Source organism: Auxenochlorella protothecoides, assembly GCF_000733215.1.
Source record: "Auxenochlorella protothecoides strain 0710 unplaced genomic scaffold scaffold122, whole genome shotgun sequence".
Taxonomy (NCBI): domain Eukaryota; kingdom Viridiplantae; phylum Chlorophyta; class Trebouxiophyceae; order Chlorellales; family Chlorellaceae; genus Auxenochlorella; species Auxenochlorella protothecoides.
The window spans coordinates 92,801-113,743 of NW_011934146.1; the positions used below are offsets into that span (position 1 = coordinate 92,801).

The window sequence follows — 20,943 nt, forward strand, 5'->3', positions numbered from 1 at the left end:
GACCAAAGGGGTTGCTCGACAAACCACGATACTCAGATAAGTGTTGTTCTGTATGCTCTCTGTGCAATGCTGGACTCTGAAGCGTCCTTGCCTTCCCCGTGCATGCCCAGATTTAGATGACGTCCCAGAATGCGCGGGCGCGCAAATCTTCCCACCCTCGAAATCAAGGGTACCAGCTCAGGCCGAAAGAGGCCCGTACGCTATCCTGTCACGACGGCCTTCATCGCTGGATTGTGCCTCGATGAATCTAATCCTACCGTCTGCTGCGTGCCGCGCCTGATCGAGGGATCACTCTCTTGACCATGACATCCTCGGACAGCGTCTCCAGCAAGCTCCAAGCGTTGCAGGCACGCAATCAATCATCCTTGCTGCATACAGTATGGTGCATAGGAATTTGATTAACATCAGCTTATCTCGTCCATGTTCTCAGGCATCGGTGGAGGGTCTGAAGGATGCGGAGCTCAAGGCAGCGGCAACAGACGTGGGTTCCCCTCGAGGCATCAGGGTCGGGCGATCAGACAGCATACGGTCATTCAGAAGCAAGCTTCATTCCAACACCAACATTCTCCCTGCTGCAGTTACAGGAGCAGCTCCAGGCGCTGCAGGCGCGCATGAGTGCCCTGCTCGGCAGGAGCGGCAACACCTCACCTGGCCCGCCCCCCGGTGGTGCACCCGCCCCCCCCGCCCGCCCATCCATAGCCACGATGAGCGACGAGGTGGTAGACAGCAACCCATACAGCCGGCTCATGGCGCTGCAGCGGATGGGCATCGTGACCAACTACCAGGCCATCCGCCAGAAGACGGTCGCCGTCGTGGGGATGGGCGGCGTGGGCTCAGTGGCTGCAGAGATGCTGACTCGCTGCGGGGTCGGCAGGCTGCTCATGTACGGTGAGTCGGGTGTGGATAAGATGAGGCACTGCCTTGGGGTGCCAAGGTGCTGCCGAGTGCCTGCTGCTGATGGGTGGAGACCTTGCGATTCCCATTGCATGGTCTCCGTTTGCCAATGCTTGTCCTGCAGCCACCCCCCAACTGAGAGCCTCCTGGCCCCCCAGCGCCCTAGCCTGCATTCCTCTGTGCTGTCCCCAGGAGAAGCCTGCGTCTATCCTCGCGCATGGGGCATTGCATTGCCGAGAACCACACCGTGTGGGTCCAGCTTTGCTTCCCACACCCATCTGCTCATCCCCATCCCTCCACACATAAACACCTCTCACCCCCCCCTCGTACCTGTGCCAGACTACGACACGGTGGAGCTGGCCAACATGAACCGACTCTTCTTCCGCCCCGACCAGGCTGGCATGACCAAGACCGCCGCCGCCGCGGCCACGCTGACCGGGATCAACCCGGACGTGGCCCTGGAGGCCTTCACCATGAACATCACCACCCTGGCTGGCTTCGAGGCCTTCAAGCGCAGCCTGAGCGACGGGGCTGGTCGATCGCGCGTGGACCTGGTGCTCAGCTGCGTGGACAACTACGAGGCCCGCATGACCATCAACCAGGTGGCTAGCGAGTGCACAAGTCGGTGCTGCTGTGAGGGGAGCAACAGGGGGATTGCCTGGGCTGACGCTTGTTGGCACCTTTTCGATGCAGCTGGGCGTTGGGCCCCACCCAGTCATCGCTGTGACGGGCATACAGCCCGGCTCTGCGCCTCACGACACGGAAGCTGTCCACCCGGATCACATGGCGCTGACTCCCACCCCGTTCTCCACTCCACCCCGACTCACACAGGTCTGCCTGGAGCTCAGCCAGGCCTGGATGGAGTCGGGGGTATCGGAGGACGCCGTCTCCGGCCACATCCAGACCATCCTGCCGGGAACCACGGCCTGCTTCGCCTGCGTGCCCCCGCTGGTGGTGGCCTCGGGCATCGACGAGCGCACGCTGAAGCGGGAGGGTGTGTGCGCGGCCTCCCTGCCCACCACCATGGGTGTGTGTGGGTGGAGAGGGGGACAGGCCCGGCTGGGTGTCCCGGCGTGGCTGCGTGTCGGCCACCGGCGCGAGGGCGGCTGGGGCCGGGCATCGCGCCCTTGGGCACCGCAGCTCTGACCCTGATCCCGCTGGGATCCTCGGTTCAGAACCGTGCGGGGGCTGGGCATGCCCCCACCGGGACCCCCGCATGCTGACTGCTTCCACGACCACACCACCCCCACCACCCCCGTAGGCATCGTGGCGGGGCTGCTGGTCCAGAACTCGCTCAAGTACCTGCTGGAGTTTGGGAGCGTGACGCGCTACCTGGGCTACTCCTCCCTCACCGACTTCTTCCCCACGCTGGACATCAAGCCCAGCCCCGGCTGCCCCAGCGGCCTGTGCCTGCAGCGGCAGGGCGAGGCGGCGGCGGCACGCGCCGCGGCGGGGCCCGCCCCGGCCGCTGCCGAGGCCGAGGCCGCGCCCGTGCACGACGACAACGAGTGGGGCATAGAGGTGGTGGCCGAAGCTCACGCGCCGGGCGCCGGGCCGGCCGTGGCCCGGCCCGGCGCTGCGGCCCAGGCGCTGCCGGCGGGCGTGGCCTACTCCGTGCCCCTGGGGCCCGGGGTCACGGCCGAGGAGCTTGCGGCACACGGCGTGCAGCCCAGCGAGGAGGGGCTGGACGACCTCCTGTCGCAGCTCTCCGCCTTGCAATGATGGGGGGGGCACTGGAGGGGCCGAATGTCGCGCTCAGGCCATCGTGTGGCTGGTGTGTAGATGTAATCATACGTGCAAGGGGAGGAAGCCCGCAGCGATGCAGGTCAACCTGCCCTTGCCAGACAGCCACCCCTCGACAAAAGAACTACAGCGTCAGAAAGGTCACTGGAGACAGGGGGGCGAGGAAGAGTGAATGTGTAGAAACGGGCGTGCTGCAGCTGCCAGCCGCTCTTTGGGAAGGAGGGAGGTCCAGGAGGATCGCACCCTTCATCTCCCCCTCCGTTTGGACTTCCCCACAATAAAAAGACTGACAGTCCTCAGGCCCTGACGGCGCTCAGGCGCCGCGCCGACCACCAGTGCCGGGCGGCCAGCGCCAGCTGGCGCCGGCCCCGGCCCAGCGTGCTGCGGCAGTGCCGCGCCGCTGCCTGCAGGCCCTGGCGCAGCGCGCGCCTCGGCTCCGCGCCCGGCGGCACGGCTGCCAGCCCCGCCGCCTGCGCGAAGGACCAGCCCGGCGGCGCCGCCGGACCCCGCGCGGCGCGCGGCCCGCGCCGCAGCGCCGCGTGCGTCAGCACCGTCCCCGTGCCCAGTCCCGCGCCCAGGGCCAGGATAGGCAGGCACCGCGTCCAGGCTACCACCGCCCAGGCCCCCGCCGCCAGCAGCAGCGTCAGCGCCTGCTGCCCAGGCCCCGACTGGGCCTGGGAGGCTGCCAGCGCCGCCTGCTGCGCCGCAGCGCCCTCCACGGCGTCCGTGGCGGCGGGGTGGCCGCCAGGTGTGGGGTCCGCCGCGCCCGCCAGCGCAGCGGCACGGAGCATGGACAGCGCCAGCGCCGCCGCCCCCAGGAGCGCGGGGGGCCGCAGGTAGAAGGTCAGCATCACAACCAGCAGCGCCAGGCGCAGGTAGTTTGGCGCCCAGCGCACCAGATTCTCCTGGTGAGTGTGATTTGTCGGTGTGGGGGTGATGTCGTGAATGGTGGCGGCGATGACCGAGGGGTTGACTCGCACGTGCCTCGGCCACTGCGCCCAGTCAACCATGCGGCACCCCCTTCCACCCTGCTCCATCCCCATGCCAGCTGGAAGTGTAAATACCTGACCTCTTCCTGCTCACCTCCGCCCTGTCCAGGAGGCAGTCCAGGTCATGGGGCAGGTTGTAAGCGGCGTCCAGGCACGGCGCCCCCCAGCCTGAAAACTCCTCCCAGGACCGGTGGGGCCGCTTCAGGTCGTGCAGGGTGAGGGCGCTCAGGCGTGGGCCCTTGTATCGGGCGACGCGACCGGGGCTGGGGGAAGGGCTGGGCCCGGGCAGGGACCCCACCGCCGAGCGCTCGAGGGCGTGCAGGCCCCGCACCCTCTCGGTGCCGTCGAGGGGGACGGACAGGCACAGGGGACTACTCTGCAGCCGGTGGCCCTCAAAGGCCCGCATTGGCACGGTCGCGCCGGGCGGACTTGGGGGCGGTGGGCATGGGGAATCGCTGATGTGGGGAGGGAGAGCCGAGCTGCGCAATGCATGGATCCGGGGCAGCCTCGCAGGCGCAGCACCCCTCCTCCCGGGAGTCGAATGGATCAGGGAGGAAGCCCATTCTCCACTGAAGTCGACACGTCCCTCACGAGCGATTAAGTATCCGATCGTGCCTCATCAGCATCGATTCTATTTTGCCGGGATCGGTTGACCAAGCTGTCTCCCATTCGCCTCTAGGCGGTAGAGAGTGGCCCACCCCTTCCTGAACTCACGGCCCCATTCCATGTCAGGAATGCCTGGCCTCACATCTAGCTTCCGCACATGGTGTCCCTTCACTGCTGTCCCTCGCACGTGTAGAAGCTGTCGGCCTGGAACCAGCGGCGCGGTACGACCATGGGTCACTCCAGCATGGGGAGGGAGGAGGCCCTTCTCCGAACTGCAGATGCCGGCCACCTTTCGTAATGATGCCTACCCGGCAGCATGGCCCACACCGACCGAGGATGGGTACGTCAGGGTTGATGAAGTGGGCTGCTCGAGTTGCCCTGCCATGTGCCAATGTGGCAGAGCTGGCTGCATGGACAGGTGCAGACAGGGGTGGGCATTGATCCTGGACCCGAGTTGCAACTTGTGCAGGGAGAAGGCTGCTGGAGATCTGAGAGACGGAAGTGATGGGGCAGCGGCTCCAATGAAAGCACTCGCCGAGGGTGATGAGGCCCCAACCCCTGCGTCCCTGCCGGTCAAGCGGAGAAAATCCCCTGCAGAGAGAAAAAAGGTGATCTGGGTGCCCTCAGCTGTGCCTGGCTTTGATGTCGGGGCGGTGCAGCGATCCCTTTGACACACTTTTTGCCAAACGGATAGCCATGGACAGCTCTTTCTACTCCTGATTTCTGTCCCTTGTTACAGCGCAAGCCGCTGTCACTGGAGCACCGACAGAAGATCTCGCAGGCCAACAGTGGCAGGACCTTTACACTGAGTGAGCTTGTGGTGCTCGAGAAAAGGCTGGGGTGGGCCTTCTTTGGACAGATTCGTAGGCCATGGGCTCCCAAGCATTGTTTTGGGTATGATTCGGTGTGCACCCTGATTTCTGCCATCAGTTCACTGCTTGGCATCACATCTTAATCCTGTGTCGTCAGCATGATCCCGATGCACCCCCCCCATCCCCCCCGTCCACCATGCAGACCATCGGTACAACCTGTCACAGTGCCGGATGGGGACCACTCACACCGAGGAGGTCCGCAAAAAGATCTCTGCGGCCATGAGGCTCAGTCACGCAAAGCGACGACAGAAGGCGGAGGCTGCCAGGTAGGCGAGTGGGGTGTCGCCAAACGAAACGGAGCAGAGGCGTGTGAAGGCGTGGGCGCATCTGACTGCTCATGCTGTGCTCCAGGAAAGCAGATGGGGCAACCAACATTCCTCCCCCCTCTGGACTCTTGTTCGGTGTGCTGGACTCTGCAGCCAGCAGGCATCATGATGTTTTGCATCTCCTCACTCCCAGGATTGAGTCCATTATGTTTTCCTCTTCCCTTCTCCCCCCCCCCCCCCAACAGGGCCGCGTCCGGCGTGCAGATGCTGGAGCTTGAGGCCACGCTCATGCGCAGGCACGACCCCGCCCACCAGAATCTGCCCAGCCTGCTGGAGCTGCTGGGCCCGCAGGAGCTGCGGGACATCGCGGCGGGGGGCGGCGGCACCGAGGGCATGCGCGCGCTGGCCCGCGAGCGCCTGGTCATGTCGGTGACCTCGCTGCGGCACGAGCTGTCGGCCTGGATGCAGGCCCAGGCCGCGGAGCGAGGGGCGACGCCCTCCATGCGCGCCACCGCGTCCTCCCACCCCGCAGTGTACGCCAAGTTTGTGCGCTTTGTGGCGCTGAAGCAGGCGCTGCGGCACCTGGAGGAGGGGCGGCAGGGGTCGAGCATGTGAGGAGGGGTGTGGAAGGAGGCTGGGTCTGTAACGCAAAGTAGAAGGGTGATTCATGGTTGAGAACCACCGTCAGCTGAGCAGACCATGGCCATCCGCCTGGCATCTGAGGGGGGGCAAGCATGGGATGCGATTCGTCGGCTTCAAATCGAATCGTGAGGGCGCGAGCTTCCGTAACTCTAGCGGAGTGATGATCATAGGGAACGGTGCGACCGGCTTCGCGTCACGAACTCGAATTCTTATGTAGCCACAGGGTCGACAGGGCAATCATGGACCGCCCTACCTGCAAGGTTCCCGGCCGGGAGGCCTACCCGTCCCGGCGACTCCTTTGCTTGACGCTGGTACTGCTCGCCCTCCCCTGGGCATGGGCTGTGCCCAGTGCACCCATGGAGGCCCTGGACATTGAGATCGCGGCTGCCCAACTGTTTAGCTCGCAGGCCTCCGCCAGGGACTGCACCCCGGCCGAGGACCTCCCGGTCGCCGGCCTGGACCTGAGCGCGGAGGAGAGGGTGCTCCTCAAATACCTGTGCATACCCCAGAGGGACCTGTTACTCGAGGATGAGGACATTGCCGTGGTCCGGCGGGGCATTCCCCCCGGCGTGAACTGCACGGAGGTCCAGTGGTCAGTGAAAAACGATGGGGATGGGGCTCTCATTAATGGGACCCCCTGGACTGGGATGCTGAAGAAGGACCCCATGCCTTTGTACCATGTGGTCAGTACCTGCCAGCCGCCTGCAGTAAGCAAGGGCCTGCGTGGCATGAAGCACTTGCACCCCCCCTCCTGGTCTTCCTTCCTCCCGCTTTCAGGCTCGTGCCCCTTGCACAGAAGGAAACCAAGCTTTGGAGTCCCCCTCTCCTCTCGCGATCCCCCCCCCCAAAGCACACACACACACAAAACGCAGGTGCGACGGGGAGAGCCAGTGCTCTCTGGTGTGCGAACGTGGCAGCGTGGTCATCCCCGACTGGCAGGTGCACGCCATCCGCACTCAGCTGGACGCGCAGGCCGACGTGCCGCTCTGCCGGGCCTCGCTGCTGGGCTCCCACAACTCGGCCATCACTCTGGCGGACGGCTACGGCAACCTGGACGAGTACTGGCAGGGCTATTTCCGCTACATCAAGTGGGCCATCCCCGCCGGCGCCAGCCCCCGCCTGCGCACCAACAACCATTGGCTGTCGCTGACGGACCAGCTGCGCATGGGCGTGCGCGTGCTGGAGCTTGATGCGCAGTGCGTTACGGGGAAGGGGGGAACTGTGCTGGTTGGGAGGGGGGTTGCTTCTGTTATTCAAGGGAGGAGGGTGTGCACGGCAGGGAGGGCAAGAGGGAATCGAGGCGTCTGTGTAAAAGGGGGAATTATTGGATGGCTGAGGGCAGAGGCTGTGCAAGGGGAGGGGATGGGACTGTCTATGACGCTGGCGAGGAACGTCTGTGGCCGGGAATGCTCGCGAAGATCGCTGGCATCCTGGGTCGCAGCAGCCCTTGGACTGCTAGGTCCGGCACTGGCCCCATGTGGCTTCCGACGCATCTCCCTCCGCCCACCCCCCCACCTCCTCTCCCTCCTTCCCCTCCCTCGCAGCTGGGTGGGCGGCGCGCTGCGCATCGCGCACTGCGGCGGACTGCACGTGCCCCAGCTCAACGCGCTGGTCAAGGCCCTGAACCTGGTGGCCAAGCTGCTGGGCCGCCGCATCCGCTGGGACACGGAGACGCTGGGGTGCAGCCCGTCGCTGTCCTCCATTCCCGCGCTCGACCAGCGCACGCTGCTGGACGCGCTGGGCGAGGTCGCGGCCTGGATGGGCGGCGAGGGAGCCGCGGGCGACGCGCTGGTCCTCTTCTTCGACGACCAGGCCGACCTGGCGCACTGGGGCGTGGTGGGCGAGCTGCTGGGCGACGTCCTGCGCGCCTTCCCCCGCGCCTGGGTCTACGACCGCGACGACCACGCGCGCTTCGTGGCCGGGGTCGCGCGGGAGAGCGAGGCGGCGGGCCTGCCGCCGCCCTCCCCCGCCACCACCTGGCCGACGCCGCGGCAGCTGCGCGCCGCAGGCAAGCGGCTGGTGCTGGTGTCGGGGGCGGACTACGGCGAGGCCATGGCCCCGCTGGTCTTCCCCAAGGACGACGGCAGCGTGTGCGGGTGGCACGAGCCGGCGCTGCGCGCTGCGCGCGGCGCGCCGGCCTGCGACGTGCAGGGCGGCGACGCCGCGCGCCCGCTGTGGGACGGCGCCTGGGCGCGCGTCATCGCCTGCCAGCTGGAGTACGGCCCGCTGAACTGCGAGTTCCAGTGGAACCGGGGCAACGCGCCCTGGCTGGACGCCGCGGGGCTGGCCGGGTTCGCCGGCTGCGGGCTTGCCGTGCCGTCCCCGGACCTGCTCACCCCCGCGCGCGCGGCGGGGGCGCTGTGGGGCTGGGCGCCCGCACAGCCGCGCCCGCAGCCGCCGCTGGCGCGCGGGCCGAGCCTGCATGGCTGGTTTGGCGCGCTGGCGCGCGCCGTCTGGGACCTGCTGGGCTTCGCCCGGGTGCAGCTGCAGTACCGGCCGGTGCGTCTTCGTGGACGAGAGTAATCAGTGCCTTTTCTCTGTTCTTTTTTGGGGGGGGGCGGCTTCACTGAGGATGGTCTTGGGCAGCGGTGCGGCACAAGAGCGAGGGTGTCGGCCAGCAATGGGGTGCCATCCCTCGCACGCCCACGAGAAGCGAAGAAGGGGGTGCGGGTATCAGCTCAGCCCACTGCTTGCTAGAGCCTAAGGGTGCACACATGTCGAACCCCTCCCCTTCCCAACCACCCAACCACCCGATCCAGGCCGGCTGCGCGGTGATCGACGCGGCGAGCGGCAGGTGGGAGTCGGTCAGCTGCGCACAGGACCTGCACAACGCGTGCCGGGCGGAGGCACGGTTAGCGACAAACGGCACGGCCCCCGCCTGGTGGCTGGCGGCCGACTGGGTGGTCGCGCCGGGCGCGCGTGGCGAGTGCCCGCCGGGGACGAGGGCGGATGCGCCCCGGCACGGCGTGGAGAACGCGGCGCTGTCGCGGGCGGTGCGCGCCGCCAACCGGACCGCGGCCTGGCTGCCGCTGGCGGGGGGGCCAAGCAGCTGGACCCTGGACGCCCTACCGGCGTGGTCGTGACATGCGCAGGCTCTGAACCTGGAGCAGGGTCGCCTTTGGTGACTCGTGTATCATATGTGGTTATCTCTTTGGAGAATTTCCTCGCAAGAAGGGCACCTCGTGCCCATGCGCTTTTGCCACGCACACTCCTGGGCGCCCAGGTGAGCGCCTTCCCCACGGTGTACGGCACCCTGGTGCTTCTTCGCCAGACCTGGGGCAAGAATACTTTGTCACAGAGGACAGGATGGTTTATGGGACAGGGTGGGCGAGAAGGACAAGCGGCCAGCTAGAAGTTGAACTCCCCCGTAGCCTTGTGCAGGAGGTAGTCCCTACCATCCAGCTGCAGGATGCAGTGCCGCAGGTTGACCTTCCACCGCGCCTTGGACCGGTGCACCTTGTCAAACTGACCCAGCAGCTGATCCTCCGAGTCACTCCCCACCGCATCCACGTCTGAAAAGGGTCACAGGGATTGTGATGGGCTTGGGTGAGAGAGCATTGCCAGAGCTTGGGTGTCGAATGGGGTCCCGTGTCCTTGAGGCAATTGACGAGCGGCATCACTCAGCCCCTGCACTGAGCTGTCCGGGCGTGCATTCACCAAGTCTGCACCACCAGACACAACTTCAGCACCTTCGAGGTCGTCGTCCTCGTTAAGTTCATCATCGTCTAGCTCCACATCATCAAGGTTGTCCTCGGCCTCGGCCTCGGCCCCAGCCGGCACAGATGAGCTAGGGTCGGAGACGCCGGCTGCCTCCTCCGCGGCTCCATCCTGGCACCGTGTTTTTTGGAGAGCACATCAGCATGACCATGCGCATGTGTCAATGATCCTCGCCACTGCAGCAGCCACATAGAAGGAAGAGTTCATTCACCACTCTTCCCTTGAACCCCCACCACCACCGACGTACACACTCCCATCTGGCCACCAGCGCACCCATTGAGGGATGGAAGGGGTCTGAATGGCCTCTGTCTTCACAAGCTTGGTGGGGGGCGTGTCGCCCGTCTCGATGATCGGCCGTTTCCTGTCGCCATGGTCGAGCGCGGCAGCACCAGGCCCTGGGCTCTGGTCCTTGGTGGGTCTGGCAGCCAGGACCGAGGCGTCCTCGCTAAGAGTGAGGGCGTCTGCTGCTCGTACGCCCTCCTTGCTCTGCCTGAAGGGTTGACGGGAGCTCGGGACCGAGATGACACTGCTCCACAAGCCTTCGTGTCTAGCACCTCTTCCCACCCATCCTCCTCAGTCGACTCACTTCCCCGACGGATCGTTTGCCTTCCCTAGCACTCCAAGTTTTACTATGTGGGACTCCCAGAGGGATCGAAGCTCGTCCAGCACGGCTCTGCGGAGACGGTGCGGTGTGTGCTCCTTGATCGCCTCCGCAACCTCCCCAATTCCAGTCATGCAACCCCCCCGTCCAGCGCGCCATACTCACTCATCTACTCCTTCCTGCACGAAGTCGGCCTTCACGTTGGCCACGACATCATCTATGACGCCCTGGTACACGCCCAGGGTAGCCTCGCCCACACCGGGACGACCGGCCTTCTCGCCCCCAGCACGCGACATGGTGGCTGTCTGGCGGATGGGCAGGGCCTGGCATGCCGCTCAAGTACCAGGGCCCCCACATGCAGCGCCTGGGGGGGCTCATGGGATGAAGAAGGCGGGAGGAGGACGTGGCCGAAGGGCGCACCTCGAGACTATCTCGCCACGTACGGTCCTCACCATGGCCATCAGAGTTCCCGCCACACCTCCTTCCTGGTGCTCCGCGACCGTTCCTCTGAAGTTGTCAGGTCTGGTGTTCTAATCAATGTGGCTCCGCCTTCACACGAGTCCATGGCTGGAGCGGCGACAGGGCAGTGGACCATGCACGAAGCATTGGCATGACGCCCTCGGCGTGGATCCTCCACCCCCCCCTTCAGAGCAGGCCTCCTCCCGGGGAGGGCATCCTGCCCGAGGACCCCGGCGACAGCGCGGCCAGCGTGGCAAAAGGGTCCCTCGCGCCCGCCGCCCTCACCAGGTCCTCGCCGCCGCCCTGCGGCGTGCCCGCGGCGCCTTGGGTCCAGCGCGCGGTGCCCCCCGGGGAAAGCACGGCAGGGCTGGACGTCGGCGCGCCGTTGCTCAGCCCCGCGAAGAAGGACGTGTCCAGGGGCGGCACCGGCGGGCGACCGCCCGGCGGTGCCCCTGGCGGCGCCGCCTGCCACGGCGCGGCGTCGGACCCCTGGGCGCCGAAACCAAAGGCGTGCTGCGCGCCGGGCAGCGCAAACGGGTCTGCGCCGCGGGTCGGCTGGCCGTGGGCCGGCTCCGCCCCGTAGGCAGCAAAGGGGTCCGGCCCGGCAAAGGGGTTGGCCGACGCGTGGGGCGGGGCCTGTGCGCCGCCGGGCGCGGCGGGCGGGGCGACGTCCAGTCCCTCGAGCGTCAGGCCCCCCAGCAGGTCCAGCGGGGAGGGCGCCGCGTGCGCCGGGGTCCGTGCCGGGGTCCCGGGGGCGCTGCCCAGCAGGTCTCGCTCGCGCGGCGGTCCCGTGCTGGCGCCGGGGGAGCCTGGCGCCCCCCCCGGGGACGCCAGGCCCCCGCCAGAGCCGCCATCCGGGCCCTCCTCCCCCCCCGCGGGCTCCTGGCTGGGGGCCAGGACCATGCCCGGGTCGCTGGACAGCGTGCGGGGGTGGGACGCGGCGCCGCCCTCGCCGGCTCTCCCGGAGGCGGAGTGTGCCAGGCGGCCCTTGCGCAGGGGCCCGCTCCTCTGTGCAGTGGAGGAAGAGAGGGATGGGTCGGGACAAGGGGGTTGTGCAGCCTCTTTGTCCCTGGGGAGGGTGCGGGCAGGGGCCCCGACGACCCCTCCCCAGGAAGCGCGCCATGAAATGGAGAGGGAGCTGGGCCGCTGGCACACCCTCGCGTTCCACCCCACCCTCCCGGAAAAAAGCACCACGACACCCCCCACCACCTTGGGCAGCGCAGCCTCGCCCTCCGGCCGCGGCGCCTCGGCCAGGTACTCCTCCATGCTGGCCACGAAGTCGGCGGGCGGCGGGGTGAGACTGGGCAGGGAGCGCGCGGCGCCCACGCCGCCCAGCTGCCCCACGGCAGCGTAAAAGGCGCTGAGCGCGTCGGTGCCTGCGCTGGCCTCGCGGTAGATCTCCAGCCCCTTAACTGTGTGGGGAGAGGGGGGGGAGGAGAAGGGGATCAGGTTTTGAGCTGGGATGGGTCTCTCAGCGGGGTCATGGACGGCCACCGCTGGGACAGGATGCAGCGCGCGCCGGGGCAGGCTCCGAGCCCCCGACCCACCTCCCACCAGCAAACCTGTTGCCCACCACGACGCGCAGCAGACCACACCGCAGGTCCACCACAGGGACCCCACCTGCTTGCAAGTAGGGCATGGAGAAGTAGGCGTCCGCCAGGTTGATGACACCCTCGCTCAGCGCCTTGTACAGCTGGAAAGACTCGCGCACCACGGCGTCCAGCGCTGCCTGTTGGGAGGGAGGAGAATTGGGGGCAATTCGTGCTTTCTTCTCATGGCTCTGATGGGCTGGTGCATCCTTGCCGGGCCAGTACATGCGGATTCCAGGCCGCGCTCCCATGAAGGGTGAGGGGCACAGCCCTGCACCTCCAATCCCAGACGCCCGGAATCAGGTCGGCAAGCAGCCCAGCACGGCAGCGACGCCCAGCCGGGAGTGTCGTACAGTGGGGAGACAGCTTTGCACCCAGGCCAGGCATCCTTCCCCTTTCGAACAAAACCGAGAAACTCGCCAGGGCCACGGGATCGTGGGTGGCCGCGCCGCGCGGCACGCAGTCCACCAGGTGCCGCTGCAGGCGCTGGAGCAGGGGTAGCTGGTGCAGCAGCTCCGCCGCCGGAAGCGTGCGGAACCGGCCCGTGCCGCCCGGCGAGCGCTGGGCGTCGGCGGGGCCGGGCGGCGCGCCGTACCCCGCCGCGCCGTAGCCGGCCGCGCTTTCCCCCCCCGGCGCGCCCGCACCGGGCCGCCTGCCGCCACGGCGCTGCAGGTCCAGCGCACGGCGGCGTACAGCCGCAGCTGCTCGTCCAGGTACTTGCCGTAGGCGCGCACAAACTCTGAGAAGTCAAACCGGCCCTCGATGTTGGTGGTGTCGATGAAGTTGTCCACGCCCAGCGGGCCGCGGCCGCGGGCGGGCGCGCCCACGCGATTGATTTCCCCCCACACACCCTCATCCGTCTCGGCCATCAGGCGGTGGATGGTGATCAGCGACTTGAGCGCTGTCTGCGTGTGGAGTAGGGGTGGGGTGGGGGGCGTTAGACAAGGTTTCAGAAAGAGCACCGAGAATGTTGCATTTGATTACGCGCCTGCAGAGCCTCTACGCAGCACGACGCTCCAAATGAGGGAGCGGCGGGTCAGGGACAAGATCGGCCTGGCACAGTGCCAGGCTCTACCCATTCGCAGGACGAGACCAGAGGGAAGCCATGGGCAGGACTCGGGGGGGGGAGGAACCCATGGCGGAATCACATCCTGCACCCATCAATCTTGAGGAAACCACTGGCTCAACCCATGATCCTCCACTCCCCGCGCACCAGCCAGTCAGAGGCGTTGTGCAGGCGCTGAAGGAGGTGGGACACCACGTAGCTGGCGGAGCCGCTGCCACCCCCGCCGCTGACAGCCAGCTTCAGGGCTGCACAGGTTTCGAATGAGAGGGGGTCTTATCTATCCCCCTACACAGTCGACACGCATCCGTGCCACACAACATATCCCTGCACAGCACTACCAAACCAATCACGGCGCCCCTCCATTCGCACTTCTGACATGTTTCTCCTTTGGAGGGACCCGGGTTTGGGGGGTGGTGGCCTTCACTAATGCAACATCCAGCAGCTGCGTCGTGGCATGGTATCCGACAGGGTGGGATGGTGGGACAGGGCATGCTCCGCCCCTGCTCGGTAGCATCAGAGCCATGCCGGCCGCGGAACACCCTCCAGCCACCCCAGGACACACCTTGGTGTCCGAGCGTGAGGTCTTTGCGCCCGCCAGCTTCCATGTGTCCGACGCCCGAAGACCAAACTGCCTAACCGACTGTTTCAGGCTCTGCGCAGTGGTTAACTCAGTCATGACCAGAGATCGGGATGATGGTGCTCGCGCTCCTCCAGGTGAGATCGCCTCGCCTCCGTGGAACCGACAGGTGGCCTTGATCGGTGCGCACAGCCCAGCGTCAGTGGTAATGCATGGTGGTCAGGTGGTCTTACCAAGCTGATGGGGGGGTTTAGGGGGACCTTCAGATGTTGCTCTCCTTCTCTGTACCTGACATGAAAAACCGAAAGAAGAAACCACGATCACCGCTGTGCTGCCCACCCCCTCGTGCGGGGCAACGAACGCCGGGAGGGGAGGATTCACCGGAAGACTCTGCTCAAGAATCTAGCCTGTGTACCAAGTCTTAACCCCCTGTGCTCTGCGACGCCTCATACTCCGCGAGGCTGTGGAAGGTTCCATCAGGGCTGCCCCCATACCCTCGCTACCCACAATGTCCCGCTCTGCTGCCGACCGAGGCTGCCTGGTGTACGTGGGTAACTTGCCCGACGACATTCGCGAGCGTGAGGTGCGTAGAAGGTGGATTGATGTGAGCTCGGTCAGGGTGGACTTGCCACCCTGGCCGGCAGCCGCGTCGCGATGACGTGCGCTTCCCGTGTGCCCTGTTTATACGAAGTGCCTCCTATGAAGCTTCTCAAGGTCCTCCCATGGCTCTTGCACGCAGATCGAGGACCTGTTCGCCAAGTATGGACGGGTCCGTCAGGTGGACCTGAAGACCCCCGCCCGCCCCCCCGCGTTCGCATTCGTGGAGTTCGAGGATGGCCGTGACGCTCAAGACGCCGTGCGCGGGCGCGACGGCTACGACTTTTACGGCCACAGGCTGCGCGTGGAGCTGGCCAAGGGCGGCTCTCGTGGCGGCGGAGATTTTGGCGGCCGCGGCGGTGGCTTCGATGACCGCGGGGGCTACGGCGGTGGCGGCGGCGGCTACGGTGGCGGCGGCGGTTACGGCGGCGGCTACGGCGGCCGCGGCCCGCCTGCCCGCGAGTTCCGCCCCCGCTCCACTGGCTTCCGCGTGACCGTGCGCGGCCTGCCCATGTCTGCCAGCTGGCAGGACCTGAAGGACCACTTCCGCAAGGTCTGCACCCCCTCCTACACCAACGTCATCCGCGAGCGTGGCGAGGCGGTCGGCGTCGTGGAGTTTGACAACGAGGAGGACATGGACCGCGCCATCCGCAAGCTGGACGACACCGAGTTCAAGAACCCCTTCGAGAAGGCGTACATCCGCCTCACCGAGGAGGGCGGGCGGGGCAGGCCCGCCGGCGGCCGTGGCCGCTCCCGCTCCCGCTCGCCCAGCCGCTCGCGCTCCCCCCGCGGCAGGCGCTCCCGCTCGCCCAGCCGCTCGCGCTCACCCGCCCGGCGCTCCAAGTCGCCGGCGTCCAGGTCTCGCAGCCCAGCCTCACGCTCGCCCAGCCCGCGCCGCGGACGATCTGCCTCACGCTCGCCCAGCCCCCGGCGCAGCGTCAGCCGCAGCCCCCGGCGCAGCGTCAGCCGCAGCCCCCGGCGCAGCGCAAGCCCCCGGCGCAGCGCAAGCCCCGCCCCGGCCGACGACTGATGTGGCGGTGCAGTGGATGGTGGTTGTACCAGAGTCGACGTCAGAGGCCGCCGGCATGCATCGCTGCCGGCGTGTGAGCTGAAAGGAGGTTTGACCAGCGCCACCCCCCCCTTGGAGACTGCTGCGGTCCAAGGAGTTGCTCCCTGCCGCAATCCCACTCCCAGGACCGCTGGCTGGCTGCCTGTGGCCTGTTTCACCCCCCTTCCATTTGCTCTACCCTGCTGCATGCACCCTCCACGAACACCACGCAAGCTTGTCCCACAGCTCCTGTAGGTCCCTCTGGCCAGCGGAGTGGCTGGTGCCGATGGGAGCCCGACGCGCGTGCCGCTTGGGCTGACCGTGTAATGCTGGGGTAGGGACGTGCGCTGTCTGGCTGGCCGCGTGGAGCGAGCAAGCTGGACTGGATCTGGGAGGCGAGGGAGCACCTGGGGAGGCAGCCTGGCTGGGCCTGGCTGCGAAAGACTGTGGACTCGGGGCGAGGGGACAGGGCTCTGGCGTGAGGACACTGAAGGAGCAGTGGCGTGAGGGCAGAGTGGAGCGCGAGATTCCCAGGGGCGCCAGCTGGGGCATGCAAGGGAGCAGAGCAGGAGTCGGGGCGTCGTGGGCGGCGAGCCCTGCTGCACGGCAGCGGGCGAGTGGGCATGAGGCGTGCAGGGATGGAGGGGACACGTGAGCTGCCTGGCACGGAGCTACGATGGCAGAGCAAAGGAAGTCCAGGCGCTGTTGAGCCCATGAGGTGCCTCAGCGAACGCCGAGATCGTCGTCGATGTGGTGCTCGAGACATCATGAACGAGCTTGGCGCCTGGCCTGTTGGCAGGAAGCGTGCTGCGAAGATGTGGAGGGCGTCCAGGACCCATGCAGGGCACCGTGCTCGGGCGCGGCCGCTTCAGGACCTTGAAAAGCTGTGGCACGGGGTTTGAGGACCAGCCAGGCCCGGAGCGGTCGGGCGCCGCATCAGCATCATCTCTGCCTGCTGAAGTTGGCATGGGGCCTCCAGGTAGGTGGTGTGTGCCGGGTGCCAGTGTTCCTGCCGCTGCTCAAGATCTCCAGTCTCTGTCGTGCGAGTGCTTGCATGCCCTGGCTGTCGCTTGGAATATCTACATGCTGTGCTTTTGGAACACAATGCATCGTGTGTGACGGCAACGCCCCAGTTTGGCCAGAGTGGTGCAGCGGCGACACATCCAAGGGGGTTCGATGTCGCAGTCGGCCACTCTCTGCCATGCATGGTGTGCCCTCTGCAGGTGCCCACAGAACCTCACCCAGGCCAGGCAGCACGAGGGCCTGGCCCTGCAGGGGCCCTCACGGCGCGCCACCGCCTGCCACCGGCGCCAGGTCGCGGTCGGACGCCAGCCCCGCGGCGTCCACCGACCAGGCCCACGCCCAGCGCGCCAGCTCGGCATCCCGCGCCGCCGGGCTGGGCGGCACCGGTGCGCAGTCGCTGTGGAGGTACGGCGCGGCCGCCTCCTCGGCCAGCACGCGCGGGGAGGTGGCGGCGTGCACCGTGGACCGTGCGCCCTGGCGCGGCGTCAGCAGCACGCCTGCCAGCAGCCGCGCGTACAGCCATCGCACCGGGCCGGGCAGCGTGTGGATGACGTTGGTCAGCACCTCGCCCGGGTGCACGGCCACGCTGCGCACGCTGGGGCCCGCCCGCGCGTCCAGCTCCGTGGAGAACAGCACCTGCGCGGGTGGGAGGGGATTGGGGGCTGGGCTCGACGGGGGGGCCGGCGTGGGAGGGAGAGGCGGCGGTTGGGGGGGAGATGCATCGGGCCAAGGCAGGCGCGGGGGCAGGGCAGGCGCCAGCAGCCGCGGCACTCGCCTGCAGCAGCTTGCTCTGGCAGTACGCGGTGAGGGACGTGTACCGCCTGCTCAGGTTTGGGTCCCCGCGCCGCACGCTGCCCATGTAGTGCAGCTTGGAGGAGACGTGGACCACCCTGGAGGGCGCACCCCTCTGGAGTGAAGGGGGGGGGAGTAGGGTGACTGCGTGTGAAAGCCTCAGCACATCCAAGCACGCCCCGCCGGGACATGCATGCATGTGCCTGTGCTCAGCCACACAGGCCCCGACGACCACAGATTGCCGTGCAGGCTCTACTCAGATGCGCTGGACCCCACACCCCATTGACTCCAGTCATTCACCTGCGTGCACCCTCGCTTGAGGGCGGGCAGCAGCAGCATAGTCAGGAGGAAGTGGCCCAGGTAGTTGGTCGCCAGGTGGGACTCAAATCCCTCGCTGGTCAGCTTGTAGGGCGCTGTGCAAAAGGGATGGGGTGGGGCGCAGGAAGGTCATCCAGTGTTTAGGATAGAAGGGGGGGTTAAGGTGGCAAGAAGGAAGAAAGGGAGGAAGAGGCCTGCGCAGGGCGAGGCACAGGCTGCCCAGTGCTGGTCTCTGGGTGGACAGCCAGGCACGTGGCGGATGCATGCGCCCACTCTGTCACTCAAACAACTCCAGGTCGACATGTGTGGCAGACCGTACAGCGCTGTCCCATCTGCAAGCTTACGCATCCTGGATCCAAACAACCATGCCGCGGCACCTGACATTGAGAAGATGCCAGCGTTGTTCACGAGGACGTGGAGGGGCCGGCCCAGCGACTCCCAGGCTTCTCCAAATTTTCTCACCGACGCCAGGCTCGACACATCCAGCTCCATGACCTGAGAATAAAGGTTGATCACACACAGTTTTAATTACAGAGGCCACCTTTCAGGGCCCCGGTCTGGTGAGTTGCATCACCCATTCTCCAGCATGAGCCTTCCACCCTCCACCAGCCGCCCACCTCCAGGTTCGGCACCGCCCTCCCCTCTGCCGCTGCTGCGCCCTCCAGCTCCTTCTTCAGCTCCTCACCTTTCTTAGGGTTGCGACATGCCAGAACCACTGCAGAGCCAGAAATTAGGGTTCTCGTGAGCACAGTGCACGGTGGTAACGACCGCAGGAGAGCAACGAATGTGACGGTACGCACTCCCCTTGTCCAGCACAGGTGCGTGAGACCTCCCAACCCCTCCTTAGTGCTTCACCCCACCGTTTGCGCCCCGACGAGCAAACTCCGTGGCTGACTGCTGCCCAATGCCGCCTGTCGGGCCGGTCACCAGCACAGTTGCGCCAGCGAGAGATTCCCCGATGTCCCCCAAGTCCGGAATGCTCCGCATTGTTAGTTTCTGTGGTATTTGATTAACATTGAGATTTGATCCTACGCCTCAGCGAAACTCGAATTCCCCGATCATGGGTTCAGTACGAGCGTTCCTCACCTGTGTGGCCACCTCCCATACCACCGCCAGAAGCTCCCGCAAGTACGTCAATGTCTCCATTGATATTAATCAATATGGTACATGTGCATTGGGAGGTGCTGGGATTAGGGACTTCGTTACTCGCCTATTGCAGAGGTGTCCATTACAAATTTGCGCGCGCGCTGCAGAATCTAAGTGCGCCCCCATGACGACCCCGTCCTCCACCTCCTCGATATCAATGCAGCGAGCGAGATGTCCGAAGATGGGTAGGATCCTCATCCATTTGAATCAAGATTCGGAGCAGCAACGTTGAACCCCCAGTGCAAGACGGCCCATCAGCCATAGGGATCTTGGAGAAGGACTTTCTGTAAGGGAGGCTTCACTGGATGTCCGAACCTGCTACCATCATGTTCCCTCACCCGCACAGCCGCAGCACATCCTTTGTATCATGACTCATCACCTTTTATATCGTGCTCGCAGATCGGGGCATGGCATTGCGTGTCGAGCGTCGCCTGGAAGGTAGGTGCACAGGCATGTAGATGCAACCTCCTCCGGTCCCCTCTGGTTCTGCGTCCATCGCAATGCACCCCTCGGTATTCCGCACGCAGGCGGCGGCAAGGACTCGAAGCTCATACTCACATTCAGAGGACCCAGTGTGAGGCGTGTCTTCTCCGCAGGTAGTGTGTCGGAGGGTCGAGGCCCGTTTGGGAGTTGGAATGTGGCCGCAGGCTGCGGGCCTCCAATAATTCAGGTGGCCCCAGGCGTGTCCCCACAGCGGCCCCACCCCACCCCTCACGCCTGGATGCAGGACCAGCACAGGCAACCTCCAGCGGAGTAGAGACGACCGTGCCATCCGCTGCCTGGCACGCAAGTCCAGTGTCCTCAGGTGAGGTTGTTGTGTGGGGGACTCCTGCTCCGTAAGATATGCGCATCGGCGGCACTGAATCTGCACCTCATGCTGGACGCCTGGGAAGCTATCAACTGACAATGCTCCAGCGTGCATGCCCCTGGGTGACGGGGCTGGAGGCTGATTTGCGTCGGGCCACACATGTTCCTTCATTGTCTCGGCATCCTCTGCACGACTTGGTTGCAGATCGGCAACCTCCCCCACCTTGCTCACTCCTCTCTCACCCCGCCCATTCCTTCCACACTGTCCAGGCAGCACCCACATGGACAAGAGCGCCTCCCTGGCTGACCTGGAGCCCGGGCGCGGGCTGGATGGCCCCGGTCCCACCACCCCGCCGGAGCGCTGGAGCGAGCCCCACCTGGCAGCCCACACCCCTCCATCCCCACCTGTTTTTGGCCCCTCAGACACCGAGCTGCAGCCCCTGGGCCCCGGCGCCCGACCCCTGGCCATGCAACAAACGGGCGTCGCATCAAAGCCGGGCCTGCCGCCTGCGGTGGCGGGGCTGGGCAGTGGCGGGCTCCCCCACGGGACCCTGGTCTGGGCAAAGCTGCCCACCTTCCCCTGGTGGCCCGCGCAGGTCCAGATGCCGACCCCTGCCCAGGCCAGGAGCCGCCAGGCCAACGCCGCCGAGGTCTTCGTGGTGTTTTACGGTGAGACGCACCGCGCGGGCAAGGACGAGGTGCTCTAGTCCTCTGTGCACATGGTGACAGCTGCACCGGACGTGGCCGGGCCCGGCGGATTGCAGGCAGTGCCATATTCCCCGGGCCTTTTGAGCCGGCATGAATCTCACTGGACGTCCTTCTTCAAGAGGAGCGCCCCACACGACGCAACCTCATTGTGTCCCTCTTCCTCTCGGTCACCCCATTGCACAGGCACCGCTGACTATTCTTGGGTCCCTACCAAGGACTGCGCCCTCTTCGGCACATCACACCCCCACTACACACGCTACGCCAGCACGCGGCACAAGGGGCTGCAAAGGGCCGTGGATGAAGCCTGGGCAGCACTGGGCCAGCCACGGCCCGAGGTGGCGGGCAAACCCCGGGGAGGTTGAGCTCGCATACGGGCGAGTCCTCTATATTACATGCGTGCATCCTTTCAAGGATCCCATCTCAATGCCCCGGAACCGGTCAGGCGCAGAGGGCGATGGGCAGTTGTCTGAAGGACCCGCCCCC

The 20,943-nt window shown here is 66.3% G+C and overlaps 8 protein-coding genes across 8 annotated transcripts; 4 read left to right on the forward strand and 4 right to left on the reverse strand.

Annotated features, from left to right (window-relative positions):
- Nucleotides 1–704: 704 nt before the first annotated feature.
- On the forward strand, nt 705–2,616 carry F751_1018 (Ubiquitin-like modifier-activating enzyme 5; the record flags this gene model as incomplete). The annotated part of the gene is made up of 5 exons (XM_011397890.1): nt 705–888; nt 1,234–1,496; nt 1,726–1,921; nt 2,156–2,300; nt 2,568–2,616. The coding sequence occupies 5 exons, from the start codon at nt 705–707 to the stop codon at nt 2,614–2,616; spliced, it is 837 nt and encodes a 278-aa protein (XP_011396192.1).
- Nucleotides 2,617–2,933: 317 nt separating this feature from the next.
- Nucleotides 2,934–4,032, reverse strand: F751_1019 (hypothetical protein; the record flags this gene model as incomplete). The annotated part of the gene is made up of 3 exons (XM_011397891.1): nt 2,934–3,071; nt 3,189–3,542; nt 3,721–4,032. The coding sequence occupies 3 exons, from the start codon at nt 4,030–4,032 to the stop codon at nt 2,934–2,936; spliced, it is 804 nt and encodes a 267-aa protein (XP_011396193.1).
- Nucleotides 4,033–4,548: 516 nt separating this feature from the next.
- F751_1020 (hypothetical protein) lies at nt 4,549–5,985 on the forward strand (the record flags this gene model as incomplete). Its single annotated transcript, XM_011397892.1, has 3 exons — nt 4,549–4,576; nt 5,247–5,370; nt 5,616–5,985. 3 exons carry the CDS (start codon nt 4,549–4,551, stop codon nt 5,983–5,985), a joined length of 522 nt encoding a protein of 173 aa, XP_011396194.1.
- Nucleotides 5,986–6,368: 383 nt separating this feature from the next.
- F751_1021 (hypothetical protein) lies at nt 6,369–9,095 on the forward strand (the record flags this gene model as incomplete). Its single annotated transcript, XM_011397893.1, has 4 exons — nt 6,369–6,604; nt 6,885–7,208; nt 7,557–8,511; nt 8,772–9,095. 4 exons carry the CDS (start codon nt 6,369–6,371, stop codon nt 9,093–9,095), a joined length of 1,839 nt encoding a protein of 612 aa, XP_011396195.1.
- Nucleotides 9,096–9,360: 265 nt separating this feature from the next.
- Nucleotides 9,361–10,626, reverse strand: F751_1022 (Transcription initiation factor IIA subunit 1; the record flags this gene model as incomplete). Its single annotated transcript, XM_011397894.1, has 5 exons — nt 9,361–9,524; nt 9,702–9,840; nt 10,003–10,219; nt 10,316–10,402; nt 10,496–10,626. 5 exons carry the CDS (start codon nt 10,624–10,626, stop codon nt 9,361–9,363), a joined length of 738 nt encoding a protein of 245 aa, XP_011396196.1.
- A 349-nt stretch (nt 10,627–10,975) lies between these two features.
- On the reverse strand, nt 10,976–14,120 carry F751_1023 (Putative clathrin assembly protein; the record flags this gene model as incomplete). The annotated part of the gene is made up of 9 exons (XM_011397895.1): nt 10,976–11,177; nt 11,277–11,797; nt 11,996–12,201; nt 12,410–12,518; nt 13,062–13,136; nt 13,227–13,283; nt 13,592–13,689; nt 13,814–13,886; nt 14,007–14,120. 9 exons carry the CDS (start codon nt 14,118–14,120, stop codon nt 10,976–10,978), a joined length of 1,455 nt encoding a protein of 484 aa, XP_011396197.1.
- A 409-nt stretch (nt 14,121–14,529) lies between these two features.
- On the forward strand, nt 14,530–15,985 carry F751_1024 (Pre-mRNA-splicing factor SF2; the record flags this gene model as incomplete). The annotated part of the gene is made up of 4 exons (XM_011397896.1): nt 14,530–14,604; nt 14,761–14,877; nt 15,082–15,311; nt 15,922–15,985. 4 exons carry the CDS (start codon nt 14,530–14,532, stop codon nt 15,983–15,985), a joined length of 486 nt encoding a protein of 161 aa, XP_011396198.1.
- A 962-nt stretch (nt 15,986–16,947) lies between these two features.
- F751_1025 (Retinol dehydrogenase 11) lies at nt 16,948–18,786 on the reverse strand (the record flags this gene model as incomplete). The annotated part of the gene is made up of 6 exons (XM_011397897.1): nt 16,948–17,325; nt 17,540–17,596; nt 17,782–17,894; nt 18,177–18,294; nt 18,417–18,484; nt 18,660–18,786. The coding sequence occupies 6 exons, from the start codon at nt 18,784–18,786 to the stop codon at nt 16,948–16,950; spliced, it is 861 nt and encodes a 286-aa protein (XP_011396199.1).
- Nucleotides 18,787–20,943: the final 2,157 nt, after the last annotated feature.